The following is a 20,185-nucleotide window of genomic DNA, read 5'->3' as shown; positions in this document are numbered from 1 at the left end:
CTGCATTGTGGGTAATGTAGGAAGAAGGGCATGTGGAATAAAAAAACATTAAATCTCTGGTTCTGGTGCATCTATTTTCCATCATGAGTATGACACCGTTACAGAGATGCAATGTTAAATCACTGGAGCATTTTTGTACATTCCACAACACACCAGTCACTTCATGTAGATATGACGTGCTGTTTGATTGCTGTCGTGCACAATGAAGTGCTGCAACACTTACGTCAACAGCGGCACTCCATGTAGCGAGAAGTATTTGGAATCAAAATCTTTTGTGTGTTATTTTCAACAAGTCCTCTAAACTAAATGACAAAATACATAGTGTGTCATTTTGTGATTGTGTTTTTCTGATCTAATGCCCCTATACACAGGAGGAAATTGTTTGTCAGTGACTCATAGATCATGGCCAAAATGATACAAATATACGTATATATTTTTGTTTACAAGGTTTGGTTAAGTTTAGGCAAAAAGCTACTTGGTTAAGGACAGGGAGATGTAAAACTACACTCAGATGTTTTTTTGTTCTTAAAACCACAAATATATCTTCTTATGGGTCAACACTTCAAATAAAACACAGGAGAAGAGGAAAATATGGAACTTTAATAGAAACCAACACTGACTGTTGATAGGAAATTAGCAGTGGTTTCCTGTGTTACACACATTGCTGACCAATCCGTCCAGCCCAACCCGGCACAAACCCTGTGACTTTCTGCCGCGTTATACCACCGTCAACACTATTTCTGCCTTTCCACTGAATACAGTATTATGTACGATGTGGCTTTTGTTGTTTTTTGCACAGCTGGTGCGTTTCCCCTCGAGAACCACAAACTGCACTTTGCTGCTATAGTTGTGGGGCAGATTAAAGAACAGACCATGAACTACCTGAGACATGTAGGAGGAATAAGAGTATTGAAGTGTTGATGGGTTTGAGGAGATGGGTGGGATGCGTACTGGTAATTCATATTCTCTTCTGGAAAGATTTTACCAATGCTGGATAACTGAAGCTGACTAAATCCCAACTGCCTTTACAGCCTTTGATGGAGTCATGATTCATTCCCCCAAAACCACAGCATACAGCTCAAACTTCACATGGTGTTCGTTGTGAGCGCTTAATGTGGTACAATTAGAGAGAAGATTAAGAATAATACAGTGGCAGCATGTGGCACCCTTTCCCGACGAGAGCTGGCTGATGAATATCACAACTGGGCCACATATGGATCATTATCGAGAGCCAGGCAGGAATTGTTAAAACTTCAATGTGCTCTTAGATTGGGGCTTTGAAGAAGGGCAAAGGGAAAATGCTTTCTAATCAAGGCCTTGCAAAAGCAAAAGCCACAAACTCCAGAAAGATCATCTCCATCCTAAGGAGCCAGATGGTTTTTGTTTGTTTGTTTCTATTGAAGGGAAACCCAAACTAAATAGTGAAAGAATTACATGATAAGTCAGTCTGCGCTCATTAGTTTTGTCCCTATGGGGATTCTTCTAGAGGTATGAAACAACATTTTGTAGCTTTAATAAATGGAATTCAGCTTTGGAAACAGACTGTAAAGAGAATTTACCAAGGGTTTTTTTTTTCCGTTTTTGGATGGAGTCAAGATAGGCATATAAGACTTCACCCTGGATTTGGTCTAGAGCCTAGAGTTTGGCACGAGTCCGTACTGTAATTGTTTCACTATGTCGCCACTCAATTTTGCAGTCACTAAGACTGAGATAGCATATGGAGCTCTCTCCTACATTAGGGTGTCTTATTCTAGCTCTTCAAAACGTCAAGGTTTGATGAAATACCACTGTTATCATAGCTGTTGTAGTCAGAGTAAGTGATACTTAGTCTCTTCAATTTGTTCCCCAAATGTTTCATATGGATGTTGATGGAAACTCTTTGGCATGTACATCTTTCACTCTCTGCCTGCAGTTTGTATCGCAGGCTTTCTGTGGTAAACTTGTCATATCCAGGCCCAAGTCAAGATGACCTTGATGACATCACTATGACGTCATCAGCGTTAGCTTTCCACACTTGTCAAAGCTTCTCCAGATTCCACAAAAGAGATTATCCAACAGTTCCCACCCACCACAACTCCAAAACTGATCTTCATGGGTAACAGCAGTGAAGTGGCCCTTAAAGAAAAAATTGATTGATTGATTGAGTATTCAAGCCTTATTCATATGTATAAAGCTGTATAAGGTTTTGAGTACAAAGCTGATCCTCATACGTACCAGCTGTGAAGTCGCCCTTTAAAAAAAAAAAAAAGATTGATTGGCTGATTGACAGATTGGCATAGAAATCTGTTGAATTTTATGGTTCAATTGCGGTCTTTGAAATCTGCAATGTTGGGTCAGAATGTAACCATTAAGTCAAAGATTTATACCCATTTATACCAAACGGTGATATAGTCGGCAGGAAATGCCCTGTTTTTTGAGGGAGATAAAATCCAAACGTGTTGACATGCGTGTGTCAGTTTAGTGATGGTAAGAGGTAGGGATGCACCGATTGATCGGACGATTTTCATTAAAAATCGAAATTAACATGTGGAACTTTTACAAAGTGTGTGATATAACGTATGCCATCTGCAATGCCTGACAAAAATGATCGGTATCGGCGGTGGATTGGCCGATCTAACTCATAGATGATCGGTACCAGCGCCCAAAAAAAAAAATGTGATCGCAGCATCCGGTGATAAGTATCATTGGGTTATAAATGGGTTATAAATATCTATCACACTATCAAGTAAAGGTGCACTTGTATGAATAGACTGCTGCAGGAGCAAGTCCTTAAACACAGACATAAGTTAGAATTTTTGTACCTCCGGTTCTCTCGTCATGAAGTCTCAGGGATCTTTGAATGTGTTTTTGGCTGACTGAAATAAAGTCTGTGTTAACACAAGCTCAAGACATTTCCACATGTTATATGACATAGAATAGGTCAAATATGGCGATCATAGTCCTCAGTGTGCAATCCTATTAGCGGTTACAGCTTGGCTTTGGATGCTGCTGCCTGCCTTAAACATCTGATATACCTGATAAAGTGATATTTAGTTATTGTAGAAATGCCAATTATCATATTTGTTTTTATTTCTCCTGAGAAAGGGAAATTTATGTCGGAAGAGCAGCCATGATTTATAGCCTTATATACGGTTTTTTAAAGGTTGCTAGTTTAAATCTGCAGCCCCTCTGGTGAAACCTGTGGGAATGTGACTTCTCTCTCAACAGCTACTACTGAAGTGGTTTTGAGCAAGGCACTGACTAAAGGCCAACTGGTCGAGAGGGGTTGCTCAGTGTGGTCATCAGTAGAGGCCTGCGGTTAAACTGGCCACATTCCCGGTGGGAATGTGTGTAACTATAAACAGAGAGCTGAGACGTGGAAAACAGGGTTGACATTCATACTAATGAACTGCAAGAATATGCAATCAATTTGTTTTATATTTTCTGTCATTCATTATTTCCTCATTTCATCATTATATACTTTATATTTGAAACAGGATTATTATTATTATTATTCAGCTTAGAACTTTCCATATGATTGAAAGCCCTTCCTGACCGTATCCATAAAAAGTATTTGTCAAATAAGAAGAGATTCCCCCACAGGCTTTACCCTGAGGTGACTCAACTCTCTCAGTGTCACACAAGGGAAGCAGCATGTTGGCTAATTTTATCACACAAAGCATTCTGTTTGTCAGCACGGCTCCAGTGACAAATGATTCCTTATCTTAAGGGCTGTTGTTTGTTGTTGCTGAGTAATGTCCTGGCCGCTCCTGGCTCTCATCTCTGGAGCCTTCAGAGGCCTCAGCTACTCGCCTGTCAGTCGTCGGGAGCCACAGTCACACACACAATCAGAGATGTGCAGGATCTCAAGTAAAGTTCTGCAGGAAAAAAAACGAACTTTCTTTGATTTGTACACTCAGTTTTTATTGTAACTGTTTTCTGTGTTTACCATATCCTCTTGAACCACTCTCCTTGATGGCCTGCATGTAATCTAATGAAGATAGACATGTAGACTAACACAGAACTCCTTTTCTCCTTCAGTGTCACAAGTCCCCCCCATTCATGTGAACTGAAGAAAGTGACATGTGTTACTAATAGGGCCCCTTGTTTATTTGACTTCCATACTTGCATTAAGTAAACATAACAACTGCAAAATGTAAGTGTTTGCACCTGGAACAAAAAGTTTTAATGAAAGTGATCCTGTAAATGTGCAAAATAAGTGTTTCAGAAAAAGCATTGGGCCTCATTCACCAATATCTTCTTAAGTATTTTTTTAAAATTCTTTCTTAAGTTTTTAAGAAAGTTCTTAAGAAAACTCTACGTCAGATTCATGAACGTGCTCTTAAACCGCAGAATTGTGCACACCTGTGTTCTTAGATTGATGAATGCCAAACTCCTCGTAAATTAAAAGCATGTGGCAGTTGGCCCTAATTAGCATAGGTAAACGCCTGAAAATGCCCTTAAAAGGACACGAGACTGAAGGGTCGTGTGCAGACACAGACAGAAGTCACAAAGAGATACTGTGAGTGAAAGTTGAAAAAATGCCAATATGAAAATCTAAAGACGGAGCACCGGAATCAAAACGCAAAAAGAACTTTAGTAGTTCTGAAGTGGAGGTACTGCTGCAGGAAGTGCGCCGCAAACGAGCGGTTAAGTGTTAATTTAGCGTTCATTTGTTTTAAAAGACTATAATGCTTTGTAAAATAACAAAAGTTTTTTTTTTTTTATTATTATAAATGCAAAAATATTATTGTAATTTAAATAATATAATACTATATAACTGTAGAACAGAAGAAAACGCAATAACCAGTTATTTTTCTCAAACCCGTCAGCACTCAAATGTGCTTAAGAGTGCTCGAGTGTGCGTAGATTCTGTTCTCACCTAAGAACAAATCCCAAACAAGAAAACATTGGTGAAAGTCAGAATCTTTGTAAAAAGTGGGTTTTAAGAACATATTTCTTCTTAAGAATGGTTGGTGAATGAGGCCCATTATTCTTATGTGTCAGGATATAACTGAAGTAAAAAGAAGCTTCTCTGCCTCTGGGTCTTGGGGGAATCGTGGCATCCCAAAGGCAGAGCAGCATTAAAAGCACATGTCCTGTGACCCGGCAGATCCAAGAGGTTGTAGCCCTAATAATTCATGTCACTTCTGACTCCGTGCCCTCTTCTTCTTCCTATTTCCTTTCCTCTTGGCTTATCACTGCATCAGCCAGCTCTTTTTACATATTTCTCGTGTTCTAGCCTGGAGCCATGGAGTCTTGTTTATTGTTTTCCCAGTCTGAATTACAAAAGTCAGGAAGAAAAACGGATACAGTTTAAATTCTTTAAAAACTAGTAGCACTAGCATCATTCTGACCTTCTAACACAAGTGGCCATACAGGGTTTGAATCTATAGCGACACAAGGCTGTGCTAGTAAACTCTTACAAAGTGAATTTCATCCTGTTCCCATATGAAACCAGTCATGTTTCTTTTAACTGTGACCGCTTGACAACCTTAACTGCAAGGTAACCATGACAACAGAAGTCTTTTAAATGAAGTATTTAGTTTGTGTTTTTGCGCTTAAACCAAAATGTGACTTTTGCATAGGCATAACTGCATGTTTATCATTGTAACAATGATGAGGCACTTATCTTTGTCGTCATGGTTACGATAAAAGCACTAATTGATATTTTTACAAGATCATGAATAAGCATTGGTTCTGAGTAACTAAATGGCTGGTCCCTCATGGTTGACCAATAGCAAACTATCATCTCAAACCAGTACTTTTGACTAGACAGAGAGTCAGAGAGTCCAGAGCTAGCGTAGCTTATTAGCTGTATTGCATCATTCACTTTTATTGAAACTCCCGTTTGAGGTTCAATTAAACCAGTATGCTGCCTCATACTGGTTTTTAGATAGCATGATTGTCAGAAGCTAATTCCACATCTGGACCAATTCTGGCACACACGCAGAAAGGCTTGCGACTGTCAGACAATGCTGTAGGATAACACCCAGAATCTGCCCAGATGTGGAAGCATATGGGTTGGCTGAGGAAAGGCGTCTGGTATATTCACGGAGGGGTTGATAAACGAAACGGGTGAACAGGTGCATGTGGGGAGTCAGGCGACTGCAGCGCAGGTGGAAGTTGGAGCCGGTCGACTGAAACAGGTGAGGGCATCTGGTGGACAGGTGGTGAACAGCAGGTTTGCAAAGCTCTGTATAAATGGAGGGGTGTGAGGAGGTGAGAGCATTGGCAGACTGGGCAAATTTTACAGAACTGGGGGAGGAATACAGACAGAGGGTCACTTTACAAAAAGAGAAAGAGCAGGGCAGCATTATCAGACTGAGGGGGGGCGGGGGTGGGGGTGGGGGGGGTTACCTGAGAGCCAATCCAGTTGGTCGGAGGCCCTCTGACCTGCTTCACAGCTGTTTCTTGTTAGTGCTTTAAAACAAATTCCCAGAGTGAGATGGTTTCCATGCTGAATCCTGCCCCAGAGAAAGAGGCCAGACAAGAAGGCGGTTTATAAGACCCTGCTGCTGCTGTGTGTGCTTTTTTTCTGTGTGTGTGTATATAAACAGTGTAGTCTTAACGTATTATCTTATCGGGATAGATGACCTGAGAGCGCAGCTGACTGCACTTAAGATGCTCTGTCCTGTGTTATGAACGGCACTAACAGGCAGCTGAGTCTGAGTCTTGATTTCTTCCTCCGCTTTAAAATGATCCGCCCTTAACAGAGTTTCAACAACAGTCGGAAGATGTTTAAAGTCAGTCAGTGAGAGTCGACCTTTGATTCAACCGTGCTCAGAATAAACAAGTATAACAAAGCCTTATCTCAGATGCTATAGTGTCCATATACAGAGAAGAGAAAAGTGGAATAAAATGCACTCACTCATAGATTCACATCTTAAAGCAACAATATGGTGACAGTTTATTCTCACCTGACGCCAGACTTTTAAGATACTAAGAATCAGTCAGTCTTTGTAATGCAAACACACATCAGAAAGAGAAAGTAGAAGGATGTTATTAAAGTCTGAAATTGGCCACATGGTTGTAGAGCTGTTGTAAACTTTGATGCTATTAATGTCGCCCTGAAACAAATGGATGTCATTAGTTTATTTAATAAAAACCTCCATGCTGGTAGATATAAACATTTTTACGAACTTAAATTATTTTGAACGTGAATTATTTTAAAGGTCCCTGAAGAAGAATTTAGCTTCATCTGTGTCTTGAGTGTTCAAAAGGGAAAAATCTGTGTTTTGGTCATTGAGACCAGAAGCACGTTGAACTGATCCCGCCTGGCTGTTTGATGGAGACCAGGCGAGGTCCTTCCAGGAGATACTCCCCAGCCTCCTGCTCGGGTCTGGAGAGCAGGCTCCCCAGGGGGCGCCTCACCTCAGGGTGACCCCCCCCAGCCAAGACAGCTTTAGATTGATGTGCGCTGCCTCCTTCTCTCACACGCTGTGTGCTGTTTTGGGTATTTCCTCTGCCTTCCCCTTCTTTCCTTTAAATACAAAAAGCCCTGTTTACGAGTCGGGGAGGGTGAATGCTGAGCTTGCGCTGAGGATGCCGTCATAGGGCGCTGAGGACGCTCTTTGTGTGAACTGGCAGCTTCTCCATCAGCTGTGTCTGAGAGGTTAAAGGGCTCGGAGAAGACAGAGAAAAGCTCTGAGTTCCCGCCGTTTGAAGTGACTTCACTTTATTGGTGCCAGAAACTGGCAAGCAAATGCTCCTTGGAGCTGAGAGAACAGATTGATGAAGTCATGTATAAACTAGTTTTTATTATCAATTTTATGTGTTGTTTTATATAAAAGCAGAAAACACATAATAGTGACAACTCAATGTGTCAAGCATTACGAATTTACAGCGTGATGAAGCCCCTCTAATATGTGACAAAGGTTTTATCTCATTTTTAACTGCATGCTCCTAAATTGGGCACCATCGCTGGAACAATACCCGTGCATTAATTACTAGGCTTGGGAGATATCCAAAATTTTTCTAGTGTTTTATTGTGTTGATTGATTTGTAAGTGTTGATCCATAAGAAGATTTATTTATGGTTTTAAGAACCAAAAACCATCTCACTATAGTTTTACATCTCCTCTCTCAGGCTTCTCTCTGCAGCTCTCGTAACAATGGGTTGGTGAACCAAACTGAAGAGAGGTGGTTCTGAGCCTCTCTTCTGATTGGCCGACTCTTTTCTGAGTGATCCATTAAAAATATAGCAGATTTTAGCTAAACCGAAACCAAATCCTGCAAGGTTGGATGGTGGGTCCATGTGGGCAAGGCTTGGGGCATGGCTGAAGGCAGTGATTGCTTTGTTGTGACATCACAATGGGACCTTTAATATCTCGATACAGTCCAGACCAAATATTGCAATATACAACATTATCGCATAGGTGGGGGTCGTATAATCTAATTATATTATTTTATCAGGTGTTTCTCTTATATATTATGTATATTATTATATATATTGTTATGGACTTCCTTGTTGAGACCTTCAGGTTGCAATAAACTACCTTCACGTAGTCATTGACTCAGTTTTAATTCTTGATTTGTCATGTTACAGTTCCTGTCACCAGCTAAGGGACGTAACAATATATATGATTGTATTTTATATGTATAAGTATAAGTGATGCTGCCACTAAACAGCAGTTTCATTTGTATGCTAAGCTACAATATACAGCAAGCAAAGCAGTGAAATGAGAGTTGGACTCAGCAGCAGGGTAGACTGTGCAATACTGCAAAAAAAAAAAAAAAAGCTTTTTGTAAAAACAATAAAAAAATACATTTCTAAAAATGCAATAGTCCGAAAGTCATTGATATTTTTTGGAGTGTCTGACAAAAGCATTAGTCTGCTTGCAGTTTCCTGTTCCCTTGGTGCTGAATGGACTTTAGTATCACCGGCTAATGGCAACCCAGGTGAGATAAGGTCTTGGTAGCATTCAGTCTTTAGAACAATTAGGAGAGGCAATGCAGCACCTTGTAGCCCAGGTGATGGATCATACTCCTGGTGGGTTCGCAGGGGTTGACGCTGAGACTACGAAGTGATTGTCTGAGGCAGGCGTACGGCTCTGACAGAGACTAATTGCAGAGGAGAGAAGCCAGCTGGGTCTGAGCAGGTTCTGTAAACACGCCGGGACAGGAACAGATCAGCAGCCGAGGCCTGGGTGGCTACACAACAACCCTGAGAGATGATACGACACATCTGGGGATGGGGTAGTGGGGTAGGAGGGATGAGGGCTTCATGACAACGAGATATAAACACAGGCCCGAGGCCCTGATAGCAACCCCCTAAATCAGATTTTAATCTCATGCATGCTCATTGAAAACACATGAACAACCTCACTGCACAAAATGTTAAAGCTGCACTAATCGATATTCTTATATTAACAGTCATTCAAATGACTCTACAGTTCCCTTCAGGTTTTATTTGTTTACTTTTACCTTTCTTACCTTAAAAATGCAAACATGCTTCTCATTTGACAAAAGCCAATTTAACCCAAGAAGCTAAGCTAAATGTTTTGTTGAAATCAGGAAGTGCTTGATCAGAAGAGAAAAAAAATCTCAGCATTCATTAAATGTCCATTTTTGGAACCTATGGACACATTTCAGTCTGTGTTATGAAAGTATTAAGGTTCAACACCCAGCCCAGCCCTAGCTACAGCTATTGATTCATGGCCATTTCTACATGTTAACATTTGAAATATCTGATTCCCTAATCCACTATAAATAAGTTACAGGCTTCAAATACAATGCACTCATTACACTGCTGACTCAAAACCTCTGGAAAACAACTGTGTTAGTCTTTGTGTGTACATCATAACATATTCAGACTTTTTGCAGTTCACAGAGACTAATGAATTTCCGCTCAAACAATCTCTTGTCATTACGGAGACCATTGGGCTAATCCACTTACCTTCTGCCCAAAATCCCCCTATCAATAAAAAAGGTATCATTTTACCTTCCCCGAGGGCTGTTAAAAGTAAAGAGCCACTCTGTTAAGACTTCCTTTCATAGATGGCAGTGGTTTTCGTGCTCTCCTGTAAGCCTCTAATCCCTCTGTCGCCATCATTCGCCCATGCACTGCCCTAGAGGAAGCGACGTCTTGCAAACTAAACCTGCAGATCTCATGTTGTGTGTGTACTGCAGGATTCCCGGATTAGGCTAAATATACACTTTTTATTAACCTTGGGCATGGCACTTGCTGTAGTATGACTTCGCACACAAGCATCTTGAGAGCAAACTCAGTTTCGAAGTGTCTGTGTGTGTGTGTGCATGTGTGTGTGTGTGTGTGTGTGTGTGTAAGAAAGGCATTTCTGTTCTCAAAGTAACACGTTTGTGTTTGTCTCAGTCACTCTTGATGGTTTCTCTACTGAGAGTGAACTGCAGAACAAATCAGTGTCTGTGTGTGTAATTGTGAGTGTGTGTGAGTGTATGCATGCACATGAGCATTTGTGTATAGCCGTTGGCACGGCGCTGTGTAGTTAGGACCCAGGCCAACTTTTTCTGCTGGAATTTCCTGTCTGAATCGAGCACCCCCACCTCTCCTACTCCTCTGCTCTTCACTTCTCTCTTTCTTTCTGTGCTTCCCCCCCTCTGTCTCTCACTGCCCTTTTCTCTCAGAGCATGACAAAGGCTTTTTTTTTTTCTGAAAATTATTCCTGGCCTGGCCTGGCCTCTCAGGGCATTATTATTATCGTTGAGTACTTCCTCGAAGACATGAGCCCACTTCACTCTCCACTTCAGCGTGGTCCTGATCAGGGACTTCATTTGGACATAATGAGAGAGTGCATTTCCTTCTTTCTCTGAGTCATGAGACTTGCAGGGGCCTTTGTTAACATCGAACACCTGGCATTGTCTTTAGTGAGAGATCAAACCGGGGCTTTAAGATGCACACTTAAAAAGGAAGATGTGGGGCTGTCCCTGCTGCTTGGCAGGATGTTTGGCAGGCCTCATTATGGGGGCTAGGGGGCAAAGATATGTTCAGTCTTAAAACAAACACGTTATGAGAGATCAGAGCAGATACAGTGCCTGTAAACGACCACCAGTCAAAGGTTCCTGTGGGCTGGATTGATTCATGATATAACATTACACTAACACAAAAGCCCCTCAGTGCACTAGGCACAGTGCACTTAAGTGAATTTTGAGCCCTTGCCATGGTTTACAAAATTAGATCCTTGCAGTAAAACACAGTCTTATATAATAAATTCTGTATCTAGTATTCGGTATACACTGTAGCTAAGATATACTCTTTATACACAGTTAACTATTACACGCCTGAAAGTGAGACATTTACCTTCTGATGCCAAGCATTTCCTGTGTAAATTTGTAACTTTAGCTAAGCAACACAACACGCTATCTCATTGGTGAGGGCATGTTGTTTCAGGTACTATTGAGAGTTTGAGTAATAGATATATGATTTTGAAGGCTCATCAGACCCTAAAACATGAGACAGGATTTTACACCTCTTGGAACATTATCACAGTGGCCATTTAATCCTCCTCCTCGGAGTCACATTGTCTTGTAGTAAAAGTTGAGACAAGTTGTGCTGTTGTCGGCTTTCGTCCTCTGCGCTGTTTTCGATATATGAGGCCCCGGGGTGGAGTAACCCTGCGTGCCAACACACCCAAAGGGGAACACATGGACGGTAAATCAAGAACCTGAGGCGTGTGAATCGTTCCAGCCACGTACCTGTCGGTATTTGTCCCTGCAGCCCAGGAAACAATGCAGCTGTCTGGGTGATGGAGGGCCCTGTCCAAACCTTATCACCCCCATATTCAGCAGCCCCAACCTGGGAATCAGCCTCTTGGGGACTTGGTGCTTTTTTTTTTTTTTTTGTGTGTATTTGTCACAACTTTTACTTAACTTTATTCATTAAAGGTCCATACAGTATAAAGGTAGATGTCCATGTGTAGTTTTATTATAAAGCAGATCTAGTTTCTATATTAATACTGTGAAAGTATCAAAGCGCTCAGTCCACAGAGAAATGCACACAGCCTGTATTCAAAAACTGAGCCTTAAAACCAGCCGTCAGGACTTCTGGAACTTTGTGATGTCACAACAAATCAGTCACCACTCTCAGCCATGCCCCAAGCCCCACCCACCTTGCAGGATGTGGTTTTCTCTTAGTGTTTACCTGAAATCTGCTATATTTCTATTGGCTCACTCTGAAAACAGTCAGCCAATCAGAAGAGAAGATCAGAGCCTTCTGATTGGCTCACTGACCTGTTGTTACTAGAGCTCTAGAGAGAAGCCTGAGAGAGGAGATGTAAAACTACTTGAAATGGTTTTTGGTTCTTAAAACCACAAATATATCTTCTTATGGATCAAAACTTCTAAATAAAATAGAAGAAAAGTGTAAAATATGGGACCTTTACTGGAAATATGTAAATAAATGGCCACTCTAAATATTTGATCTGTCAGGTATAAAACAATAGAAGAAGCCACCACAGCTGATAAAAGGTTAATAAGATAAAAGAAAACTTTATTAAATGGAAATCTAAGAAAATACATTACAAGTAAAAGACAAAGTAATGAGGAATTAGCAGAAAAATGAATTGGAGAAAAAAGAATAGGGTCTTGTTAGTTGGCAGTTTAATGATCAACTCTCCAATACAACTAAAAGAAGCTACTGTGCTGGCCTGACTTCTAGCACAACCTGTCTTTGTCATAGTCGAGCCTCCTTGTCCCATGCTCTCCACTGGAGATGTGCCAGGCAGATCAAGCAGAGGGCACCTCTCAGACAAAGCCCAAACTTCTGGCTCCACTTGTGAAACAAAGCTCAAACTCCTTTTCCCAGCTCTCACTCACTCTCGCTCATTTACTGGGCGCCTCTTTTGGCTTTGTCACACACAAGTTGACTCGGAATTGGCCGCCTGTCTCACACACAAAAGTGATGGAGGGTCACTGGCTGAGATCCAGCAGCATGGATCTTGATAGAAACACAAAGCCCTTGGCCTTCGAAGCTCAAAGACAAGAGGAGATAAGGAGTGTGGGGCACTAGACAGATTTTTACAACTCACTTTGGCTCAACAGATGATTTTATTTATTCTCTGAGTGTGTGTGTGGAACGTATTGACTTTGAGACTTACTTTACCTGGGGACATCCACTTTTTTTGTAAAAAATTCTGGGTATTCATTCATTTTACTATGAAAATCTGCCATCCATATAATCTCAGTTTCCTGCTGAAATGATCCCAGCGTGTTTTGAAGCCCTATTATGTTCTGATATGAACTTTAAAAACATTTTTTTTTTCTTTTTCTTATCTTTATCACTTTTTTATGGCAAGTGTCTACTCTGGACAGACACCTGTGAAGAAAGGAAGGCATTCGCAGAAACCTTTCAGGAAAATTTGACTGTTTTGTCAAAGTGGACTGTTGAGATTGGTTTCTTCTTTATCAAAAAACAAACTTTTAAAAACATATGTATAAATAGACTCTTCATCCATTTTGTCTTGTGTGAGTTACGTGAGGGCTACACATAACTTACTTTTCACATTCGAAAAAGCATCTGTAAATGCATAGATTCTTTTTAGTTATCCCAATTTTAATTACTAGTAGGCCTAACTACACTCTATTAATAATAAACACATCATTTTTATAACCATGGTATGTTGATTGAGAGCTTTAGAGTTTAAGGACAACAGAACAATGGCAATGTTTTTCCATTGTAAAAAAAGAGCAAACTCATGAAGCATTTTCTGACAGGAGACTGTTCGTCCACTGTCTGAAGGCTCTAGATACGTTCATGATCCTTCATGGCCACTGTCACTGACAGCTGACACTGACCTACAGTGATGTGTGTGACACGTCTCTTCCGGGTTTATTTCCTGGTTTAATCCAACGTCTCTTGTGAGTGAGCCAACGTTTTAAACTGACTAATGTTATCAGTTCAGTAAGTCGCCTAAAGTTTTGTTTTATGGAAGCTGTGGTAACTTAACTAATCAATGTAATCAATGTATGACTTGATCAAAAAAAGTTTCATGGGTGATAAAACTTGCCTCAGATGCTTTGACTGTTTGTAAAGGATGACCAGGCCAATAAAATGTAAAACTTTTTGGCTCTCTAACATGAGACTCGGCTAGTTTCGTGTCGCTAGCCAAGGGGAGGCTCAACTAAGCCAACATTGCTAGCGTGTAGCTCCCAACAGTGCAATGCAAAGCACGCTCGCTGTTAACGATAACTCTGCCCCTACCATGTTCACATAAGGTGGAACTCATATAGACATTTACACACCTTTATTTCCCGTCTCAGCTTGAGCCGATGTTTGTGCTTCAGCTTCAATCACTTTACTGGTAAAAAAAAAAAAAAAACTCTGCGTACATCCAGTTCTTCCTCACACTGACTGACTGTGTGAGCTAGTGTTTGCCATGGTAACCCCATCAACTGAAGGATTGTAGAGAGCTGTCAGCCAATAAGACACAAGTATTTCCATGTATCTTCGCGTAAACCCTTTTCCCGATTGGTTTTGCCTCCAATGAAGATAAAAAACAGGAATCAACCAGCTGTACGAAATTCTTATCTCAAATCAATTATGTCTTTGGCATTTCCGCAAATGTCATTGTGGCAGTGCATCAGTCATGCCAGGCCCATCCAGACTGAGTTTGCAAAGGGAAAACAATCAGTGGCTTGTGATGCTTAAACAAATTCCACACCAGTCAAATGGTTCACAGTTCAGAGCTGCCTTGAGGGGAACTCTCCTCCCTCAGTCATGGCTAATCCTGTCAGAATTAACTAAGAACAAGACGGTACAACGTTATGATGATTGCCTCAATCACAATAACAAAAGCCTCAATCAGGGTTAAGTAGCAGTAATGTCTGTCTTTGTAACTGGCATCACCTAAAAACAACACCCAGCATTCTGTCGTAGCCTTCAGGCACAGAGTCCTGTTACACCTTGTTTTCACAGTGCTGGTTAGTGCGAGTCAGGAGCCTGAAGGCACATCTCAAACAGGAAGGTGTTTGAAAAATACAAACTGAGAAGAAAAGCAATGGGATATTATAATTGCTGTGATTACAATGACAAACACTGAGCTTTAAATGCAAAACATATAACACCTGAACTTTTTCCATAAATTAATTTTTCATGCGGATTGAAAAAATATAAACACTTATCTTGATAGCAGAGAAGATGGCATTTCTTTGGAACAAGCTTAATATTAGAGAGGTGTTATTTTCCAGTAATAAAAACTTCCATCCTCCATGTTTACCAGTTATCTTGATAAATGCAGTATAATGTACTGTACAGTATTTTTTGTAGTCTTTTAATGTCAAAAATCAGAAATAAGTATTGGGATTCACTAAGTAATTAACAGCAATCAAAAAAACTGCAAAGTACAGTTGAATTCAAAATTAGCTCCAATGCTGAATACCCAAAGGTAAAAAGGTAGCATACACACAGAGCTCCAGGACAAAGTTCAGCACTTTATTCCTAGTGGTATCCACTTGAGCATGGAGCTATGAGGTCATGTCATTTATGTCCAGGAGTTGGCAGGTGATCACTTGCCTCTAGTCTGAAACGTTAGCATGTTTGTTGACAGGGACAGAATAAGGTGCTCAAGTGTTTTGACCTGGAGCTCTCTTTGCTACCTTTTTACCCTTGTGTATTCAACGTTGGAGTTATATGACTTTGGTTTAGCACCACAAACACATATACTGGGAGGGTGCATCCTTTCAAAGATTTAACTATGAATGAAAGTAGTATTTCTGTTGAAAAATAAACTGAGTGTTGAGTGAGAGTTGTTGTCCTGACTGAATTAATGCTATAGGACTGTAGGTTATGTTGAATGTAAAGCAACTTAACAGCCTTAACATGTTTGCTCACGGCATATTATACCACATTGGTGTGAAAATCCATTTCCCCCAATTTCACCCAGTGTCAGTCGTCCTATCAGATAGAGATAATGATCTGCTCTCACTGGGCTTTGACCTTTAACCTTGGTGGTCTCAGCTCCAGGCTCATCCCAGGTTTCCTGAACAATTTACAGACAAAGAATCCTAATAGCAACCAGGGATCAACCCAGGGTAGCTGAATTGCTTTATGTTCTATCTCTCTCCCTCCACAATGTGGACACACACACACACACACACACACACACACACACACACACACACACACACACACACACACACACACTTGGAAAGTAATTCTGCTTTGCTGTTTTTGGTTTTTTTCCTGCATTAGGTATGTGAAACTTAAACATATGAAACTGGGAGAATTAGTAGGCCTTTTGTCTGTAATTAGAGCTTATGTCTCCTACTCAGTCCTTGTAATGACAGTAATTAATGAAGATCGGCTGTGTTGTTCTAATGAGACTTCCCTCAAGCCACCAGACCATTTATGGCAGGAAATGGTGGATTCGTGCATTCTTTGTCTGACACATAAAAACACGTTCATTGTTGTGTAAAACCTGCTTTGGTCTTATTGGACAGAGCCAGTCATTAATGAACATACTGTTCTTGGAGCAAAAGCCACAGACAGTGTAGAAGGTTTCAATTACTGCTGGATTACAGGAACTGTAAAATGGTACAGTTGCATCTCATGCTGCGTCGTCGGCGCTAGTCAGACTCAATATTTGTCTGTCTTGTTCTGCATTATTCAGCTTTGGGAAATGTGTAATTGTCATCATTCACTGTATTAGTTTCTTTGAATGTCATTGTTCTTGGTGTGTGAATTTTTATCTTTTTGCGCTTACAGGTGCCCACCACCTCTTCCCTACGTTCCACGCACCTATCCCGATCGACATGAGACACCACGAGGGGCGGTACCATTATGAGCCGCACCCACTTCATGCTATGCATGGGTAAGTATTATTAGACTTTTAAAAAAAACTTTAAAATCGACAGAAGTTCATTTTAAAGGTCCCATATTTTACACTTTTCTTGTGTCCTGTGATGATCCATAAGAAGAAATATTTGTGATTTTAAGAACCAAAAACCATCCCAGTATAGTTTTACATCTCCTCTCTCAGGCTTCTCTCTGGAGCTCAAGTAACAACAGGTCAGTGAGCCAATGAGAAAAGAGGAGGCGCTGAGCCTCTCTTATGATTAGCTGACTGTTTTCTGAATGATCAAATACAAATATAACAGATTTCAGGTAAACACTCAGAGAAACCAAATCCTGCAAGCTTAGATGGTGGGTCCAGGTAGGCGGGGCTTGGGGCATGGCTGAGAGCAGTGACTGCTTTTTTGTGACATCACAAAGTTACAGAAGTCCTGACATCTCATTTTAAGTCTCAGTTTCTGAATACAGGCTGTGTGCATTTCTCTGTGGACTGAGGCTTTGATACTTTCACAGTATAAATATAGAACCTAGACCTGCTTTATAATCAAACTACACATGGACATCTGCCTTCATACTATATGGACCTTTAAGTTCTAGCGGAGATCTCAAAATTATATGGGGAAATGTGTATAAAGTTATGCTCAAGAAAAAAAGAACATTTTCAATTAACATGATGGAACCTCATCATAAAGCTTCAATGATGAGCTGAAAAAAATGTATGCAATATAAATATAATGTGTATAAATGTAAATGTTAGACAGAGGAGAGGAACCAAACTGAGAAAACTGAAAACAAACAAAATAAAACAAAATACTTTTCAGCTTAATGTTTTATTAGTTAGTTTGTCGAAGAGAAAATCTATATATCTATCTATCTCATCTATCTACTATCATTTTCGAACGGCATAAAATACCCCCAAAAATGTCAGCAACAGCGCTGAAAAAACACTTCCTGTGCCGTAGCTGCAGTGAGAGAGCCCCGTTCAAACACATCAAAGCCAGACAAGATACACAGAGCAAAGAAAGAGACAGAGATGAAGAGGATGAAGAGAGACAAGCCACATTAGCACCAGCACAACATTTCCTCTGCTAACATTTCATGGTTTGGGACTTGGAGAGCTCTGTAGTGCTGGCATCATCCTACAGTGAGGTGCTCTGCCAAGACACATTGTCTCTAGTAGAACAACTCTGCTGAGAGAAAACCTAATGAAAGACAGTTTTGGAAGAAGAATAGGGATGCTTCACTGAAGTAAAGGTGGCAGCAAGTTTCATGGTAAAAACCTTCTGAGAAAAACTTTACTGGTTATTAAAGGCCCATATAGTATAAAGGCAGATGTCCATGTGTACTTTGATCATAAAGCAGGTCTAGCTTCTACATTAATACTGTGAAAGTATCAAAGCCTCAGTCCACAGAGAAATGCACACAGCCTGTATTCAGAAACTGAGCCTTAAAACCAGCCGTCAGGACTTCTGGAACTTTGTGATGTCACAACAAAGCAGTCACTGCTCTTAGCCATGCTCCAAGCCCCGCCCACCTGGATCCATCATCCAACCTTGCAGGATTTGTTTTTTTCTGAGTGGCTCAGAGCCTCCTCTCTTCTGATTGGCTCACCAACCTGTTGTTACTAGAGCTCCAGAGAGAAACGTGAGAGGAGATGTAAATCTACATTGAGATAGTTTTTGGTTTTTAAAACCACAAATATATCTTCTCATGGATCAACACTTCAAATAAAACACAGGAGAAGAGGAAAACATTGGACCTTTCAAGTAGAAATATGTCAAATTTATATCACACATTTATATATTTTACTTCCATCCTGACTTGACCTAAAAAGAAACACAAATTTATTTTCTGACTGTATTAATGTGGCATTACCATACAAGCTTGGCCTTCTTAACATTGCCGGGTCTTCCTGTGCTTATCTCAAATATTCAAGTCCAGGAAAGGAACCCAGGAGGAAGATCAATAGAGGTTTTGTGAGAACTGTGCTGTTACATTTAAATTCAGCAAGATCAGGTGATACACGGCGCAGGCAGAGCTATTCATCACCTGCAAAGCGAGGGGGGAAAAAAAAGTCGGGGCTGTGCACCCAGTTTGTTTTGATTAATGTTTTGTGATGCTGACAGAGCGCTACCACTAATTCATCAAGACCTCGATCGAGCTGTCGTTTCCACAACCTGAGCCAAATTCACCTGATTACTGTGTGTCGCTGCAGCGAAATGGAGCAGGGTGTCAGCACCGGGCGCTTGGTCGTCAGTGGCTGGTTGCTGCATGTCAGGGTTTCACTTTTTTTGTCTGAAAGATTGTGTTAACTCTGGATGTTAACACAATACAAACAGTTGCATACAAACAGTGGTGACAGGTGCTTCGTTATCACTGTATGTAACATAATGAGGTCTGGCCGCCAGTCCGTCATAGCTGTCATATGTAGATCCTGCAGTAATTACACGCTCCCTGGCTTACAATATAAGGCCTGATATAGGACTGAATAGGCCAGTTTACATTCTTCATATGTAGTATTGCATCTGAGTGTAACCTTGGTTACGTGTTATTTTCTGACACGTCTTTTCAGTTTCTCACCATTTCAGGCCTTTTAATGAAACTGAAATGCCAAAAGGTTAGTGCTTTATCTCGTTGAATATTATGACTTCAAATATAATAATATCAAGACTATTTCAAACTTTTACCTGGATTACAATTAATGATTATTACTACAAGATGTTTGTTTAAACACACTATGTTCCGCAGTAACTATAGGAGCCACCCCATACACAAATAACTGTGTGTGCATATATTGGATTTTCCATATATTAAATATATGTTCATATGAAATAAAAACATATATAAAATTTGAACAATTTTATATTTATAAAGTTGCATATATAAATTAAATATATATAATTATCATATATGGTCACAACAAAGATATTTTGAATATATGTACATATATACATTTTAATATGGATATTCCAGATAGATAGATAGATAGATAGATAGATAGATAGATAGATAGATAGATACTTTATTTATCCCCTAGGGGAAATTCATATATGTTATAAACCTATATCTTCATATAGCCAGAGGATGTATATACATAGTAATAATATATCCCCTCACAGGTGATCTCTATGGCAACATCACTCACACATCCCCTTCACAAAATAACGTGAACCTTCCTCCACCTTCTTGAGTGCTGTTCATATTCAGTGCATTTGTGAATGCCTGTGTTAGCAACAGCTGCTTTGTTGAAGAACTCTGGTCTTATTGTTTGCGCTCATGTCATCTATCGCTTTGAGTGAACATGGACTAACACTAGTTGGCCGGGCTGAAGCCACGTGACTGAACACGAGGTAGTATTTTTGTTAAAGGGACAGTTGATGAGGGGAAAGCATTAACCACTTTAGTCAGCTGTATATAGGAAGTGACAGAAGTAGCTGTGTGA

The 20,185-nt window shown here is 40.4% G+C and overlaps 1 protein-coding gene across 1 annotated transcript in view; it reads left to right on the top strand.

Annotated features, from left to right (window-relative positions):
* The window catches only part of gli2a (GLI family zinc finger 2a), a 98,914-nt gene that overhangs the window by 36,492 nt on the left and 42,237 nt on the right, over nt 1-20,185 (top strand). Inside the window, exon 3 of the mRNA XM_023417078.2 lies at nt 16,657-16,762. Within this exon, the coding sequence (XP_023272846.1) occupies nt 16,657-16,762 (106 nt within the window). The remainder of the gene's footprint in view (nt 1-16,656; nt 16,763-20,185) is intronic.

The sequence above is a fragment of the Seriola lalandi genome, unplaced genomic scaffold, assembly GCF_002814215.2.
Source record: "Seriola lalandi dorsalis isolate HSWRI2012SDOR001 ecotype SW California unplaced genomic scaffold, Sedor1 jcf7180002054571, whole genome shotgun sequence".
Taxonomy (NCBI): domain Eukaryota; kingdom Metazoa; phylum Chordata; class Actinopteri; order Carangiformes; family Carangidae; genus Seriola; species Seriola lalandi.
The sequence above is the reverse complement of the archived record's forward strand: the minus strand, read 5'-3'. Positions and strand labels throughout refer to the sequence as shown.